The 18,004-nt window shown below is 34.0% G+C and overlaps 1 protein-coding gene across 4 annotated transcripts in view; it reads left to right on the top strand.

Annotated features, from left to right (window-relative positions):
* The window catches only part of LOC114335071 (cytosolic purine 5'-nucleotidase), a 176,565-nt gene that overhangs the window by 134,426 nt on the left and 24,135 nt on the right, over nt 1-18,004 (top strand). For all 4 annotated transcript variants that reach the window (XM_028285226.2, XM_028285223.2, XM_028285227.2 and 1 more), the window contains exons 3-6: nt 4,305-4,422; nt 6,526-6,621; nt 6,837-7,041; nt 12,983-13,201. In XM_028285226.2, coding sequence (XP_028141027.1) covers nt 4,305-4,422; nt 6,526-6,621; nt 6,837-7,041; nt 12,983-13,201 — 638 coding nt within the window. The remainder of the gene's footprint in view (nt 1-4,304; nt 4,423-6,525; nt 6,622-6,836; nt 7,042-12,982; nt 13,202-18,004) is intronic.

Raw genomic sequence — 18,004 nt, 5'->3', positions numbered from 1 at the left:
TATCTTAGTTTAGATAAAAATAGATGTTTCTAAATATAAGTAAAGTAATAGTTGTCTATCGAGAAATAGTAGACTTACACCGACCTCTCACGGTACTGCGGTGTCGTTCGACAGGATCGTCGTTGATATAAATTTCTGCAGTGCTGCAGCAAACACGCCAGTCTGTCTAAAATCAAATTGTTCGATTTCGTTGGATGCATGGTCACACACGATCAAAATTTTTGCCGATTAGTCGAATTCGACAAAGTTGAACAATGCCGCAGTACCATGAGTGGACGGCTTTAGTAGTAGACTTACATACGGCTCGTTCAGACGGTACGAATTCGAGATAACGGTAGGGGTTGGAGGGTGTGAGTTTGTAATTCTTGTATACCCCATCTTTCAGCAATTAGTTAGCAACCAAATATGCCGCCGGAAGTCACCCTCTATCTGCTTTCGTTCCTGAAATAGGAGTGTTGGGTATTGTAGCTTAAGTATTAAACCGCATTAGCCATTATTGCTCGTTAGGGGATGAATCAAAAAATACATTTTTGGCGTAGACCTGCAGCAATTAATAAGCAAAAAATACCCACTTGGGTTTAGGCCTTTAAACTGGTTATTTTTACTTTTTGTGAAATCTAGGGGATGAAAATAACGGTAGGGCTGCTTTGGTCCCTGAAATAGGAGTGTTGGGTATTGTAGCTAAAGTATTAAACCGCAGTAGCCATTGTTGCTCATTAGGGGATAAAGCAAAAAATTAATTTCTGGCGTAGACCTGCAGCAATTAATTAGCAGCAATGGTTTTAAGTCTTTAAACTGGTTATTTTCACCCTTTGTGAAATCCGGGGAATGATGATAACGGTAGGGGTTGGAGGGGGTGAGTTTGTAAATTCTTGTATACCCCATCTTTCAGCTATTAGTTAGCAATAAAATATGCCGCCGAAAGCGACCCTCTATCTGCTTTGGCTCCTGAAATAGGAGTGTTGGGTATTGTAGCTTGAGTATTAAACCGCAGTAGCCATTGTTGCTCATTAGCGGATGAAGCAAAACAAAAAAATTCATTTCTGGCGTAGACCTGCAGTAATTAATTAGCAGCAATGGTTTTAAGTCTTTCAACTGGTTATTTTCACTCTTTGTGAAATCTGGGGAATGATAATAACGGTAGTGGTTGGAGGGGGTGAGTTTGTAAATTCTTGTATACCCCATCTTTCAGCAATTAGTTAGCAATAAAATATGCCGCCGGAAGCGACCCTCTATCTGCTTTTGTTTCTGAAATAGGAGTGTTGGGTATTGTAGCTTAAATATTAAACCGCAGTAGCCATTGTTGCTTATTTGGGGATGAAAAAACATTCATTTCTGGCGTAGACCTGCAGCAATTAATTAGCAGCAATGGTTTTAAGTCTTTAAACTGGTTATTTTCACCCTTTGTGAAATTCGGGGAATGATGATAACGGTAGGGGTTGGAGGGGGTGAGTTTGTAAATTCTTGTATACCCCATCTTTCAGCTATTAGTTAGCAATCAAATATGCCGCCGGAAGCGACCCTCCATCTGCTTTGGCTCCTGAAATAGGAGTGTTGGGTATTGTAGCTTGAGTATTAAACCGCAGTAGCCATTGTTGCTCATTAGCGGATGAAGCAAAACAAAAAATTCATTTCTGGCGTAGACCTGCAGTAATTAATTAGCAGCAATGGTTTTAAGTCTTTCAACTGATTATTTTCACTCTTTGTGAAATCTGGGGAATGATAATAACGGTAGTGGTTGGAGGGGGTGAGTTTGTAAGTTCTTTCTTTCAGCAATTAGTTAGCAATAAAATATGCCGCCGGAAGCGACCCTCTATCTGCTTTTGTTTCTGAAATAGGAGTGTTGGGTATTGTAGCTTAAATATTAAACCGCAGTAGCCATTGTTGCTTATTTGGGGATGAAAAAACATTCATTTCTGGCGTAGACCTGCAGCAATTAATTAGCAACAATGGTTTTAAGTCTTTAAACTGGTTATTTTCACTCTTTGTGAAATCCGGGGAATGATGATAACGGTAGGGGTTGGAGGGGGTGAGTTTGTAAATTCTTGCATACCCCATCTTTCAGCAATTAATTAGCAATAAAATATGCCGAGGGAAGCGACCATCTATCTGCTTTCGTTTCTGAAATAGGAGTGTTGGGTATTGTAGCTTAAGTACTGAACTTCAGTAGCCATTGTTGCTCGTTAGGGGATGAAGCAAAAAATGCATTTTTGGCGTAGACCTGTAGCAATTAATTAGCAAAAAAATACACACTTGGTTTTAGGTTTTTAAACTGGTTATTTTCACTTTTTGTGAAATCCGGAAAATGATGATAACGGAAGGGGTTGGAGGGGGTGAGTTTGTAAATTCTTGTATACCCCGTCTTTCAGCAATTAATTAGCAATAAAATATGCCACCAGAAGCGACCCTCTATCTACTTTCGTTCCGGAAATATGAATGTTGGCTATTCTAGCTTAATATTAAGCTGGAATATCCACCTGTTTCTTTGAAGGGGTTGATACAATACATTTTTATATAATAAATTAATAAATGGTGGTTTTGCTTGTTTTCGATTCAGAGGGTTGCACACCCGCTAGACAGGCTGCACACCTCTGAATCGAAAAATAGCTCCACCATCATTTTAAAGGGAATCTGAAAAATAATTCAAATTTCCCATTAGACGCGATACAGCGACATCTCATAACAAATTGAAGAGTCTCAGATGCAGAATCCACCAATTTAATAAAAATTAAAATGGTAAATAGTGATTTAAACCTGAGATTTTTCGCGTTGAAAGTTCTTACTGGTACATCCTTAATCTGCGACTTTTTCAATTAATAAGACAGCAGACGACGAATTATAGAAAACGAAAGGGAAACGATCACATTCCGCCTTCATTCGTCTAGGAAACGGACAGCAGAGGAACTTTCAGTACTCAAACCGAGTAAAGGAAATAAAATAATAAATGATGGTTTTGCTTGTTTTCGATTCAGAGGGTTGCACACCCGCTAGACAGGCTGCACACCTCTGAATCGAAAAATAGCTCCACCATCATTTTAAAGGGAATCTGAAAAATAATTCAAATTTCCCATTAGACGCGATACAGCGACATCTCATAACAAATTGAAGTCTCAGATGCAGAATCCACCAATTTAATAAAAATTAAAATGGTAAATAGTGATTTAAACCTGAGACTTTTCGCGTTGAAAGTTCTTACTGGTACATCCTTAATCTGCGACTTTAGAAAACGAAAGGGAAACGATCACATTCCGCCTTCATTCGTCTAGGAAACGGACAGCAGAGGAACTTTCAGTATTCAAACCGAGTAAAGGAAATAAAATAATAAATGATGGTTTTGCTTGTTTTCGATTCAGAGGGTTGCACACCCGCTAGACAGGCTGTTTCTACCATTTCAGGCGTCCTCAGTAGCTTTTGTTAGCATGCACACCTCTACAATACATTTTTAATTTGCGTAATAAATTAGCAATAAAATAGCAAAAAAATATGGGGTAAGTCTCATAGCTCCCTTATGAAATGGTTATTCTAGCTTAATAGACATAAATATAACAGGGGAAGTTTAGAGGTGGCGCCTACATAGATATAATAACTGTAGATTAGGCAAGGTATGGGCCACTCTGTGCATCGAGGTGTAACGCCAATATTAAGGATTGAGTGGTTAGCCATATTTGTCTGTCACATGCTCGGATCGCTTGGTTAAAAGAGATAGATAGACCACCGATCAACTGCTTTCGCGTTACGCTTTTTTGCTCACTAAGTATGCCTTGTCTACCCTTAAAGGTTGGGCCACACATATCCGCACCGAGTCCACACCGCGTCCGAGCCAGCATGGCCATTGGCCAGCCTTGCAGAGAAGCATGGCCATTGGCCAGCCATGCTGGCTCGGACGCGTGTCGAGCTCCTGGAAGGAGTAGGAGAGTTAAGAAATTCTGATGGACTCTTAGGTTGGGTTCAGTAAATTGTGTAAATAAAACACAGTGGGACAAGTTTTCAGTGGTTCCCAATCTCATTGCATAACGAAAACGTCTTAGACGAATTAATAGCCCAAATAGACCAAACAATCTGAAAAGGTCCACAATCACACTTTGACCCTCCAGTATTTAAAAAATTAATTTCTCGCCTCAAATCCCATACCGGATTTTATTCGTTGTGGAGGAGGCTTGTAATAAGCTTAAACCAATGATCTCAATTTTTCACATTAGCATCCATTTTTACGCCCTTATTCATAGTAAAGTGAGAAAGGGTCGTCATAAAAATCCTGTTATAACTTATAATATACAAGTATATTATTTTTCTTTTTTTTTTAGAGTACAAATCTCCCGAATATGAAAAATTAGGTTTCGATTTAGTTAAGGAGCATATGGTATCGATAGGATACCCACAAGAAATTTTACAATTTGAGTATGATCCAACATTTGCAGTAAGGTAAGTCTTTTTATGTAAAAATCTCACAATAAACTGCTACTAACACAGCGAGAGCTAAGCCGATTATGTAGAGGAACTATAACACTTTGGTATGACTGATCAAATTATATGTATCTACTTTATTATCTATCTATAAGATAAGAGTAAGCACCTGCCTGGCTCTAAGAGTAATATCTGCAGAAATATTTATGAACTGGCGACTGGCAAAATCTATTATCTCTCTCTAACTCACGTACATATCCATTTGATTGTAAATTTATTTATATCAACGTACAAAAGGACCGTTAAAGCTAGAAAACTTATAGACGAGCGGCACACCCCCCAAAATAACGCTTATTTCTTGAGATACTGACCACGGGCGGTGAATGGCTAATTTTGGTCTTACTTTATGTTTTTGATGGCGATGAAAATGAAAATGAGGCTTATTTTGAATTTTAAGTGGGGGAACTTTGTCAAAAACACAATTTTACCCTAAAAATAAAAACAAAAAATCACGTTAATTTTCGTTTAACTCGCTACAACTCTGTTCCCTTTTAATATTTTTTTCTGTGAAGTTTTTATAGCATATATTCTTCACCGTTCTGAAGACTATGGGACCTGTTGCAAGCCTTCAGTCTTATTCTAATAAAAGTAATGAATTTTTTAAAGTAAAAGGTGCAGATTCGTGAATTGCAAAATTAAATCACAAAAGTTGAGTGACAAAAGATCAAAAGTGTAGATCAAAATTTTTTATAGAAAAAAAAAATGGTGTAACTTTTATTATCAAGGTGATACACCCTCAAAATAAGACTTATTTCTCGAGATACTGACCACGGGTGTTGCATTGCTAATTTTGGTTTTACTGTATGTTCTTGATCGTGCTGAAAACGAAAATTAAGTTTATTTTAAATTTTATGTGGGGAAACATTGTCAAAAACGCAGATTTACCCTAAAAATAAAATAAAAAAAAATCACTTCTTTCTGCGTTTAACTAGCTACAACTCTGTTTAGTTTTAATTTTTTTTTCTGAAATGTTTATAGCATATCATTCGCCTTTCTAAAGACTATGGGAGCCGTTGCAAGCCTTCAATGTTATTCTAATTAAAGTTATGAATTTTTTAAAGTAAAAGGTGCAGATTTGTGAATTGCTTGCAAAGTTAAATCGCAAAAGTTGAATGACAAAATTTGAAATTTAGCTTTTTAATCACGTTTATATAGAGTGCAAAAAAGTTTTATGGGGCGTTTTAGATCAAAATGTTTTATAGAAAAAAATGGTGCAACTTTTAATTTTAAGAAAAACGTGATTTCATTTTTTTTTAATTTTTAGGGTAACATTGCGATTTTGACAATGTTCCCCCACTTAAAATTTAAAATTAACTTCATTTTCGTTTCCAGCACCATCAGAAACATAAAGTAAGACCAAAATTAGTCATTTACCACCCGTGGTCAGTATCTCGAGAAATAAGCGTTATGTTGGGGGGTGTAGATATAACGTCGGTATTAAAAGGTACACCATTTTTTTATACAACATTTTGATTAATAACTCCACAGAAAATTTCTACTCTATATTTTTACGTAAACGTGATTAAAAAGCTATATTTTAAATTGTGTCACTTAACTTTTGCGATTAAACTTTGCAAATCACAAATGTGCACTTTTTACTGTAAAAAATTCATAACTTTTATTAGAATAAGATTGAAGGCTTGCAATAGGTCCTATAATCTTCAGAAAAGTGAAAAAGATATGCCATAAAGATTTCAAAAAAAAAAAAAAAATTAAAATCAAACAAAGCTGTAGCGAGTTAAACTCAGAAAAGCGTGATTTCATTTTTTTATATTTTCAGGGTGAAATCGACAATGTTTCCTCACTTACAATTCAAAATAAGCCTAATTTTCGTTTTCAGCACCATCAAAAACATAGAGTATGACCAAAATTTGCCATTCATCACACCGTGGTCAGTACCGTGTCATTTTGGGAGCCGCTCGCCTATTATAAATGTTGAAGCTCTGAGGGCTGTAGTGACAAATTAGTGTGATATTGAATCGTTCACTATTAAATATTAAACAATAAACAATTAAATTCTAATTTTTCATACATTCCTTATATTTTAATTGTATTTTTTAGAGGATTGTGGTTCGACTCATTGTATGGAAATCTTTTAAAAGTAGACGCATATGGAAATATTTTAGTATGTGTGCATGGATTCGAATTTATAAAGCAGTAAGTACCTTTTAAACAATAATTGTTTTTTTAAACAATAATTTTTCACAAAATATAAGTATGTATTTAAAAAAGGAATTTCTATTCATTTTGTTATACGCAGAATTTGCAGGTATTTTTCATCTTTTATAATAATATAACATAATTATAATAAAGGAAATATAATAAAATATTATTTTATATTTCCTTCAGCTATAATATTTTTCATGTTTCAGTTCCCGTGTTTATGAACTATATCCCAATAAATTTTTAACGCTGGACGAATCTCGAGTGTACGTACTGAATACACTATTTAATTTACCTGAGACTTATTTGTTAGCTTGTTTAGTAGACTTTTTCACCAATTGTAAGGAATACTCCAAAACCGACACGGGAGTAAAATGTGGAGAACTTCTGATGTCGTACAAATCTATTTTTCAGGTAAGTCAACTTTACTTTTTTCAACAACTTTATAAGTTGTTTGATAAGGGATAGTCAACAGTAATCCTTCCTAATATGCGGCATTATACAAGGTGCAACAAAAAGGCAGGTCATAAATTAAATCACATATTCTAGGACCAAAAGTCAAAAGTACAGGAAAAGGATATAAATCCTTAAATTTTTATGTGTCAGGCGCCGAAACGTACTAAGTGGTTTCCGAACGTCGTTATAACGTATGTGAATGTCGTGATAATGTTAGGTTACGTTCACTAGGGAGACCATCGCATGGTATCCTAGCCTAGAGCATAGTATATCCTACTCTTCATATTCGTGAATTCTGGCATTCAAAATAATGCATTTATTTTACATAGCGATCGATAATATAGTTTCGATCGCCAGGTAAAATAAATGCATTATTTTATATGCGAGAATTCACGAATATGAAGAGTAGGATACTATGCTCTAGGCTAGGATACCATGCAATGGTCTCCGTAGTGAACGTAACCTTAGGTGCTTCAGAATGGTTCTCAGTTTTGCAGAAAAAAATTTTATGGTGGAGTACTATTTTCGGTCATACGGAACAGGTCACGAAAACGGTCCAAACTTAAAGTCAATAATGGTTTCAGCAGGACGGGACAACCTGTCACACTGCCAGGAAGTATTGTATTACTTCCTGGCAGTGTGACAGGTTGTCACACTTCGAACACTGCACGATAATTTTGGGAGTTACCACTCACCAGAACTAACGCCACCAGATGCGTACATATGGGGAATGCTGAAGGAGTCAGACAGATCCACCGTCTGCCATTTCGGAATTGCGGACTAGAATTAAAGATTTTTTCATGCCAGAGGCAATGGCGGATCTAGAAATTTACCTTGGGAGGAAATTTGCCTTAGGAGGGAGCTTCCAATAAAAAATCCACCAAAAGACATAAAAAAGATAAACTCGGATTACATAAAAGACATAAATGATAACTTATAGGCATTAAGTTCCCTTAATTTTCCTAACTAGCGTGTTTATTGGGTTGAATTTGTCTTTCTGTGGTTTCGGTTTCATGGCAGCTAATATATTTTTAGGTTTGAACAATTTTTTTTCTTTAATCTAGGACCTTGTTAGGGGGGTAATTTCCTTATTTTCTCTCCGCTTAGATCCGCCACTGGCCAGAGGGCATCTTTAACATCTGTTTTGTCGGGAACGTGCGTCGTCGTGAATAATGTTTGCAACGCTATATCATGTATACTAGATATATAAATAATCATAAACATTTAAATATTCATTTCAGTACTGTTTATTTTGCCGCATACTGTAATTGAACAAGTTTCGAGTTTCGAATATCTGGGAGTCTATGTAGTACCATGTAGTAATGGAGATGTTAAAGAGAGCGTCCGAAAGCATGAAAATAAAGCCAATTACGTGTCAGGATTAGAGAATTAACATATCGGAAAAAAAAACGGGAAAAATTGCGAAAAAACAGGTTTTTTTCTGTTTTTTTCCAGACCATTGGAAAAATTGGAAAAAATGGGAAAATTTGAAAATATTTTTTAATTGAGACTTAAGTGTACCTACTTAAACTAAGAGAATTTAATTGTGTCAAAACTGAAACTTCAAAGGTAGAAAGCACATTATTTAACCAAATTGCTCAGTGGTATATTTTTATCTGAGTCTGATTCTGAATCTTCAGACCAAGCATCTGATTCAGACTCGATCTCCGCTTCATCATCCTGAACGGATAACACAAACAACATGATTTTTGTCAGTCTCTTTTAAAAGTGGATCTGGTCTAGTATCGTAAATCAATATCTGTTTTTCGTTTATAACCAAATTTAAATCAATAGCAACAACTTATAAATTTTATCCTGTGATAACATAATATTTTTGCTTGTATATATGAGGTCATGTAAAGACCAGTTTCTTTCTGAAGAGGCGGAATATGGAGGTTCATTTAAAATTCGGGAGGCAATTGGCATAAGTGGCTGCGATGTACATAAACCTTGCTACCATATAACGGGATTAGTACTCCATATTTGCACTATCCCATAAAGAATTTCGACTAAAAAATCCAGTTTTTGTTCTAAATTGGGCTAGATTTGCCACCACCTTCCCTACATCTAGGTTTAGGCCCAGTCTTTTCACCTCCGAATAAATAGTTATCGGGAAGTTTATCCTGCAGATTACATGTAAATCTGTTCTCGATAACTAGTTATTCGGAAGTGAAAAGACCGGGCCTTAGTGAACAAGCCATTTCAGAAATGAAGTCTATGGCTTCCATTAGTTGGTCTTCATTCAATTATTCTTCTTTAAAGCGAGCATCAAGAGGCTGCAAAGTTTATCAGCTTAGAACAAAATTCGTAGCGTTCTTCAACATACATATTTTAGCAAGCTTTCAATAAGAGAACTAGTCTGGTTAACTTGTTGGGGTATATTTTTTAATATTGTGTCTTTTATATACCTACTTAAAGACAAAAGGCATTTCTGATAATATAGATCTATCGAATTCTACTAAATTCACCGATTTTGATACGGATGCAGAATTTGTTTAGTATATTGTAACAAATGTCAATTTTTCCGTATTTTTCCATTTTTTCCTGTTTTTTTTTTCCGGAAAAACAGGTTTTTTTCCTGCACCCAATTTTTCCGGAAATTTTAAATCTCCAGTCAGGATGTGTGAGGGATGTCATCTGGAGAAATAAAGATATGAGGCTGGAAGGGAAAGTACGCATATACAAATCATGTGTAAGACCGATCATGACGTACGCGATAGAAACAAGATGCGACACAGCAGAAAGCAAGAGGATTCTGAGAACATAAGAAATGAGAACTTTGAGGTCAATAACTGGGAAAACACTGAGAGACAGAATACCAAACGACAGAATAAGAGATCTCTGTAACATAAAAGACATAGTACGGTGGGGAAGACAGAGAAGACGAGAGTGGAATCAGCATGTGACGGGAATGGACAGCGAGATAATAGTTCGTATAGCCAGAGATTCAAAGCCAACAGACAAGAGACCAATAGGAAGGCCCTTTAAAAGGTGGAGAGATAGCTGGCAGTCAACATCACAGCTACGAATACAAGCTCAAAATCGGTTAAGAACAGGTCAAGAGGCCTAATATAAGAAGAGGAAGAAGAAGAGAACTTTCTATGATTTTGTCCATTACTAAATTAAAAAGCAATGGGCTCAAGCTATCCCCTTGTCTGATTCCCGAGTTGATTTCTACTTCCGATGTTAGTTAATTCTGGACTTTTATGTTGGTTTTGTTCTTTGTATTAATGTCTTTAATTATCCTTATCACCTTGTTGGGCTGATTTTTCTCCTTTAGCAATTTTAGCACAAAAGTAGTTCGATTGAACTTAACTTACCTTATAGTACCAATGTGATAAAAAAAAGTTACAGCCCTTTGAAGTTACGAAATGAAAATCGATTTTTTTTCCAACATTTCGAAAACTATTAGAGATTTTTTTTATTGAAAATGGACATGTGGCATTCATATTCCAGGAACAATAAAAAAAATAACAGGGAAATTTTTGTTTCCTTAAACCCCCCCAGATATTTGTTTACTTTCCAACTAAATCATTATTGTGGAACCATTAGTTAAACACAATGTTTTTAAAACTTTTTTGCCTCTTAGTACTTTTTCGATAAGCCTGACTTTTTGTTACACCCTGTATAATATCTGTCCGAAGCGTCATATTTATTAACCATAAGATTAAGGGCAAAGGCGCAAAATGTCGCCTGTCAAAATTTTCAATGTGTTTTAAATGTATTCATTTGTTTCGAATCCTGAGTAAACTATATTAAGTATTTTTTGTTTAATTTAAACGCAGAATGAAAGAATACGTTATTACCAAGGGCCAAAAGTCCCTTAGAATAAATAAAAAGTTTCTTTCAAATGACATATTTACAATTAAAAATCACACTAAAATTTCTTTTTTATTTTCACCCCTGTAACTTATTAAAATAAACATTATAGACTCAGGGCCCTCGCTCAGTAATAATTTCTGCCATTCTACGTTTAAATTTTTCAAAAATATTTATTAGTTTTCTCAGGATTCGAAAAAAAAATGAATACATCTAAAACACATTGAACATTTTGACAGGAGACATTTTGCGCCCATGCTCTTAAATTAATCAATTTTGGTTCAAAATTCAAAAAAAGTCACTTGTTAAAATTTTTTATGACTTCATCATCATCCTCTTTAAAAGTATTTTACAAATTGGCAACAATTCTGGATTTTTAATAATTATGTCATTGTTTCCCTCAAAAATAATCAACGTAATTGAAAAAAAAATATATCAGTTTAACTTTTATTGTCCAGAAAATAATAGGTGCCAATCCTTTCTTCTCCTCTACCTTTTCTCCTTCGGATGTCGTGGCGTCATGTTAATTCCTTTGACTCTTGCTCTCCAATTATTTCTATCCTGAGGTGTATATTTTGTGTCGGAGAATGAGTAACCAGTCAAGTTCTTTATTTGGTCCGACCATCGTACTGGAGATATTCCTTTGGATCGTTTGCTCGCTACGTTACCTTCACCTATCATTCGTTCCTTGCTTTCTCTTCTTCTAGTGGTATGAATGCACCAAATAAATCTGCTAAGAAAATATATTTGATAATTTTTTTAGTAACATTAGATGTGAATATGTCTTTTGAGTTTACTCCTCCTGAATTAAAAACAGGGTATAGTATATTTTGCTCTATAGTTGTAGTATTGAATTATTTGTGTTATATGGCATGCCCAACATTTTTCGGTAGACCCACATTTCAAATGCTATTATACGCTTCGCATCGGATTTTTTCATTGTTCATGTTTCTTTTTTATTTTTGTGATTTCAGTATTCCTTCATAATTTTGTGAATGTGGCTGCTGTCTATCTGGCCATGGTGATTCGTCGACGGATCTGATCTTTGCCACATCCACTGTATGATGGAACTTCAGTGATTAAATTGTCTAAGTACTTCGTACCCTGACATGTTTCCTATCTCTGTTTGATTGTTTCCGTTTCTATGAATGATCATTACTTTGGCTTTTTGATTTTCAAACCATATGCCGTTCTCACTGTACTCAATTTACTCATAATTTGTTCCAGTTTTGCTGATGATGGCTATGTAACAATATATTGTAGGTTTTTAATTTATTTTGCTCCTGTTATGGTCGTATAAGCTCAAATAAACCCCGATACGTCCAAAAGCTAGTAGCTCCGACATGATTAAAAACATTTACCATATAGTATTAGGAAAATACTGAGTCAAAAATCCGTGGGATAACACACTTTTTGCTGCTTTTAAGGACCATCGCTGAAACTAGGCTCCATCATTACTAAAGAGAAATACAGCGAATAATATTAATTTGTGAAAATTTTTCCACTAATTTCGTTAACACAAGAGGAACGACTTTATTTGGTAAATAATCAAGTTATTTCCATTTGAATAACGAACCTGTCCCCAAACTAGGGAGTACAATGAATTGATGAACTGGATTTTGTATTAGTGCCACATGCACCTTATTTACCTGATTTGGCTGCTAGTGATAATCTTCTGTTTTCAAACTTAAGTTCAAACTCTAGTTCGAGATATCAAGCCGTTTTATAACCCGTCGACCCAAAATTGAGTGATTGCGAATTTAGAATATCGTGGGAATGAGTGTGTTGAGCTAGCAGGAAGCTAATGTCGACATTTTTTGTCGAATAATAACTGAGTATTATTTGTTGGGCCACGTAGGTATAGAATATCTATATACCATCTTTGCGTTGGTTTTATTTCTACTAAAAGTTTTAATTCCTTGAATCCTTTGTTAATTGTTTGACGTAGCCAGTAAACATAAAACAAAAAAAAATAGCAATGAATGTAAACATCACGCCTGATTAACACTTCAGAAAAAATATAACCTTGATTATTTGTAGCTTAAATTTTTTAAAACATATTAACTTGTTTTGTTTTCAGGATGTTAGAAACGCAGTAGACTATGTCCATTTACATGGGGACCTCAAAAATAGGACAATCGAAAATTTAGAAAAATATGTCAAAAAAGATGAACGTCTTCCAATGTTTTTGAGTAGGCTAAGAGAGAGTGGAGCCAAGACTTTCTTATTAACGAACAGCGATTATACGTATACCGATAAAATTATGAACTATCTTTTCGACTTCTCCCATGGACCTAGGGTAATTTTTTTATAGAAATTTTATCAAACGTTGCTAAATTGTCGTGAATGAGTGAACGACAATATTGTCAAATATAGTATGTGTAAGGGTAAACGTAAAAAATGTGGAATTTTGTAGTAGGAATTAATATTGTACCTGAAAAACTGAAACAAAGAAGTTGTCTTAATTATAACAATAATTGTTTGGCAACAAAGTAAACAAAATTCTATATAATTTTAAATTAGACATTATAAACGTCAGTAGAAAATACAGTTATGTGACGTCACAAGTGTTTTTTTATCGTTTGAACTATTTTAAATTGTACTTTTACAAAATGGCACTAAACAACACTTATAGTGTTTTCTTTTATTTTCCATAGTAAACCTTCTTTCCTTTCCTTCAAAAACTGTATCAAACTCCAATCTCAACAAACTGGTATATATTATTACAATGACATACGATAAATGTCATTAGAATATAAATATATTTCCCTTATTCCGCGACGATGAGCTGGCCAAATACCCAATTAGGTGGAGGCCAATAAAATATACCTTTTTTTTCTCTGATTCTGGCCTTGGTTTAGAACTAGAACCTTTAGCCACGTAATTGTATAACTTATCACTAACTCAGCTGTAATGTGTAGTGTGTGTGTCTTGAGTAAGTGTCTTGTTACTTTGCAAAGTCGACGTCTAAAGTATACTTAAATATAATAATAAACATAAACATATAGTAGAACTATGTGACGTCACGGGTCGTTTGAACTATTTTATATCACAGAACATTTTAAATTCGTTCTTCTAATAGTCCGTTCTTTAACGGTAAAATATTGCAAAACCTCTAAATTGTAAAGAACCGCTTGGATTGACATGAAGTTTGGCATACACATAGCTAACAAGTCAAAGAAAAAAAGTGATATTGTGCCGATATGTGCTTTTCCCCTGGGGGTGGTTTTCACCCCCTCTTGGGAGTGAAAAAATTTTCGTCCAAAGAAAGCCAGGAAATGGATAAACTGGCTAATTTTAAGTAACTTTTGTCCTATAGAGTTTTTTCACTAAGTCAATACTTTTCGAGTTATTTGGCAGTGAATATGTTCATTTTTTCAACAAAATAACCAAGCTTTTAGACGGTTTTTCGCAAATAACTCAAATAGTAAGTATTTTGTCGAAAAAACATTCTTAGCAAAAATATAGCCTGTAAAAAATTTAAAAAAATGGTGTATACATCACGTCTCTACACCTAGTAGAAGCAGAGTTATAGCTAATGAAAAATAGGTTCATATTCGTCAAATTCCAAATGGAATACTTTAACGTGAAATAACCAAAAATGAAGCACATTTCGGGGAAAACTCATTACAACTTATTTAAAGTGTATAAAAAAGCTTCATTTTTGTTTTATAAAAAAATTTCTAGCATCAAAATTAAACAAGTTACGCTCAAAATAAAGTTAGTCCCTTTTGGTTTTGGTAAAAAAATCGAGAAAATCATCCCCTAATTAGTATCTTAAATGAACTTAATCGTTACGACTTCATAAGTTTCTTGACTCCTGTATATATTGTTTATATGATTTGTAAGTTTCATCGGTTCAAAGTCCTTATTATTGAAAAGGCTGTAGTTAAAAGGGGTTAAACGAGTCACTGATCACGAATGTATGCAAATTTAGAAACACCAAATCTTAATCAATTTTTGTCCAACAGAAAAACAAAAAAATACATGATATTCAGAAAAGCAAATCTAACTTTTTTCGTTTTTCGAGATTTTTGGTATCTCTAACAATTTTTAAGTTATTTTGAAAAAAAACATATTTTTCAAAATTTAAATTTTTAAAAATTTTACTTTGAAACCAAATTTTTTCAAAAATAAGCACTTTGAATCGATGAAACTTACAGATCATATAAACACAACATAAGTAAAATAATTTGTGGAGCGGTAATGATTAATTTAATTTAAGTTACTAATTAGGGGAGTGGTCTTACCGATTTTTTTTTTGCAAAAACAAAAGGGACCAACTTTATTTTGAGCGTAACTTGCTTAAACTTAGAAACTTTTTGTAAAAACACAAATAAAGTTTTTTTTGAACACTTTAAAAAAGTTATAATAGATTTTCCCCAAAAAGTGCTTGATTTTTTGGATATTTCACGTCGAAATATTCTATTTGAAATTTGGTGAATATGAATATATTTTTCATTGGCTATAACTCTGGTTCTACGAGATCCAGAGACCTAACGCGTACACCATTTTTTTTACTTTTTTATAGGCTATATTTTTGCTAAGAACGTCTTTTTCGACAAAATACTCAATTTTTGAGTTATTTGCGAAAAACCGTCTAAAAATGTGGTTATTTTGTTGAAAAATGAACATATTCACTTGCAAATAACTCGAAAAGTGTTGACTTGGCGAAGAAGCTCTATAGAACAAAAGTTACTTAAAATTAGTCAGTTTACTCATTTCCGGACTTATTTTGGACATATATTTTTTCATCCCCAAGAAGGGGTGAAAGTCGCCCCCAGGGCAAAAGCACACATCGGCACAATATCACTTTTTTTCTTTGACATGTAAGCTATGTGTATGCCAAATTTCATGTCAATCCAAGCGGTTATTTAAAATTTAGAGCAAAAACCGTGAAATAATGGACTATAAGTTATTATGAGTTTTTGAAGCGTGAACTTTTGGAAATCTCATTTTTAAACAAAACTGAACATTATTATGTAATAAAAAAAATGTGCAAGTTCCCTATTGGATGTGTCGAGAATTTTTTCATGTATTTATTGATGAATCTGTCAGATGCCTGGATCGTACCTACTTAGCCACAGGTGAAACGCTTGTGTCATTAAACTAGTACTTTTATTGCCTGGTGGATTATTAGAGATATAGTAGGTTTGATTTTTACACTATATGTTGCCCTATCCTGTTAGTTTCGGCTTCTCTGATGCCAATGGCAAGAAGGCTGCTGAACAACAATGAGGACAGTGGGTCTCTTTGTCGCACCCCTTCGATAACCTTAAACTTATCTGTTTCTTTTCCATTATTTTAACCCTATTCTCTGTTTATCTGACTGTCACTTTTATGACTTTTATTAATTTTTCAGTTATTCCAATTTCACATAGTGCCTTGCATATTTCTGTTCATTTTACTCTGACAAAAGCTATTTTAACGTCGATGAATAGGGCCACTGTAGATTTTCCGTATTTGTAGGTTTCCACTTGTATTTCACCCAGCAGGAAAATTTGATCCACTGTGCTGCGTCCTCTTCTAAATCCACATTGATATTCTCCTATGTCATTATCTATCTTTTGTGTTATCTTGTCTTTTCCGTTATTTTGTTATCGTGTTTTCTGTACCGCAAGTATTTCATATGCAACGTTTAGTAGCGCTATTCCCCTGTAATTATGGCATAAACGTTTGTCGCCTTTTTTATGAATTAGGCTTCGTGTGGCTTCGGTCCATTCTTTTGGCATGTGTTCTTATTGCCATATTTCTTTTAGTACCTTTTTCCAATGCGTAATTAGTACTGGTTCTCCATATTTAAACGTTTCACCTGTTACTGCATCCTTTTCTACGCTGTTATTTTTCTTTGGTTTCTCATTATTTCTTTTTCGTTAGGCGGTTTTTCCTCTGTTTCTTCTTGATCAGTATTTTCCTTCAGTTTTTCTTCTGTTGAGGGTATTTCATTTAGAAGCTCTTCGAAGTATTCTTTCCATCTGTTCAGTATTTCCTCGTCGCTTACTAAATTCCTTCCATTGTTGCTTTTGTAGTGTACAGCTGGTTCCAAGAAAACTGATACGGCTCTTAGTAAGATTTGATCATTTTGAGCAGTGTATTAAATATCGACCAATCAAATTTTGACTGGTCTGACATTATATTATATTTATTATGACAGACAAATAATAAAATAAACAAACAAACAACAAACAGCTGATTACATGTTAATTCATAAATTGTAATAATTATTAAGGTCTAAATTTTGATATTATTTTGAATTCCTGCATTTTATAAAGAGTATATAAATGATAGTTTTTACATAAAATAGGGTTGTTGTTATTATTTTTAATATTATTAAGGAATAAAACAAACGACTTAGCTCAACAATATATTAAAGTAAGAATTGTTTTAAAACTGTTGTTCTGCTTACGTTAAAATGGTTCGCTATGGCAGATAGTGACCAAACATCTTCTAATTTCGTTACAATTCTTGCTTTTAGTTCTTTTGCTAGCATAGCATGTGGAGCCATTTTTTGAGGTTGAATAGAATAAGTTATCTGACAAATTTTAAGATTTGGCAGTGACAGTGACAGTATGTAAATAACAAATTTTATCCTTCAAAATACACTGCTCAATTTTCTACAAAATACGCTTTAAGAGTCGTATCAGTTTTTTTAGGAACCGGCTGTACATGTTTCCTTTGGTAAGACTTTTGATATAAGTTTCTAATTTCTCCATCTTTAAAGCTTTCTAATGTTGTTCTGAAGCTATTTCTTTGTGGCATTTTTATAATAAAAATAAACTATTTTCAATGGGAAATAAGCCACAATTTTACCAAAAAAAAAAGATTTTATTAACGTTTCGACGCCCAAGTCGGGTGTCGTTGTCAAAATACAAAATAATACTAAATTAAACAAAAATGTTGTTGCTCCATTCGTGCTGGTTTTCCCTCGTGATTTACTATGGAATCTCTATGAATTCTCTCTCGTGAATTTTACTGCCACCGTTGCATTTGGTTGTCTTTTTAAAGACAGATCACATGCTATGATTTTTTGTGGCGGATATTCTTGAGTTGGGTTGATTTCATGTAATCAAATGAACTATATTTTAGTAAAGTCGTCCCAGGA

Source organism: Diabrotica virgifera, chromosome 1, assembly GCF_917563875.1.
Source record: "Diabrotica virgifera virgifera chromosome 1, PGI_DIABVI_V3a".
Classification (NCBI taxonomy): Eukaryota; Metazoa; Arthropoda; class Insecta; order Coleoptera; family Chrysomelidae; genus Diabrotica; species Diabrotica virgifera.
This window is presented reverse-complemented; position numbering and strand designations above follow the sequence as displayed.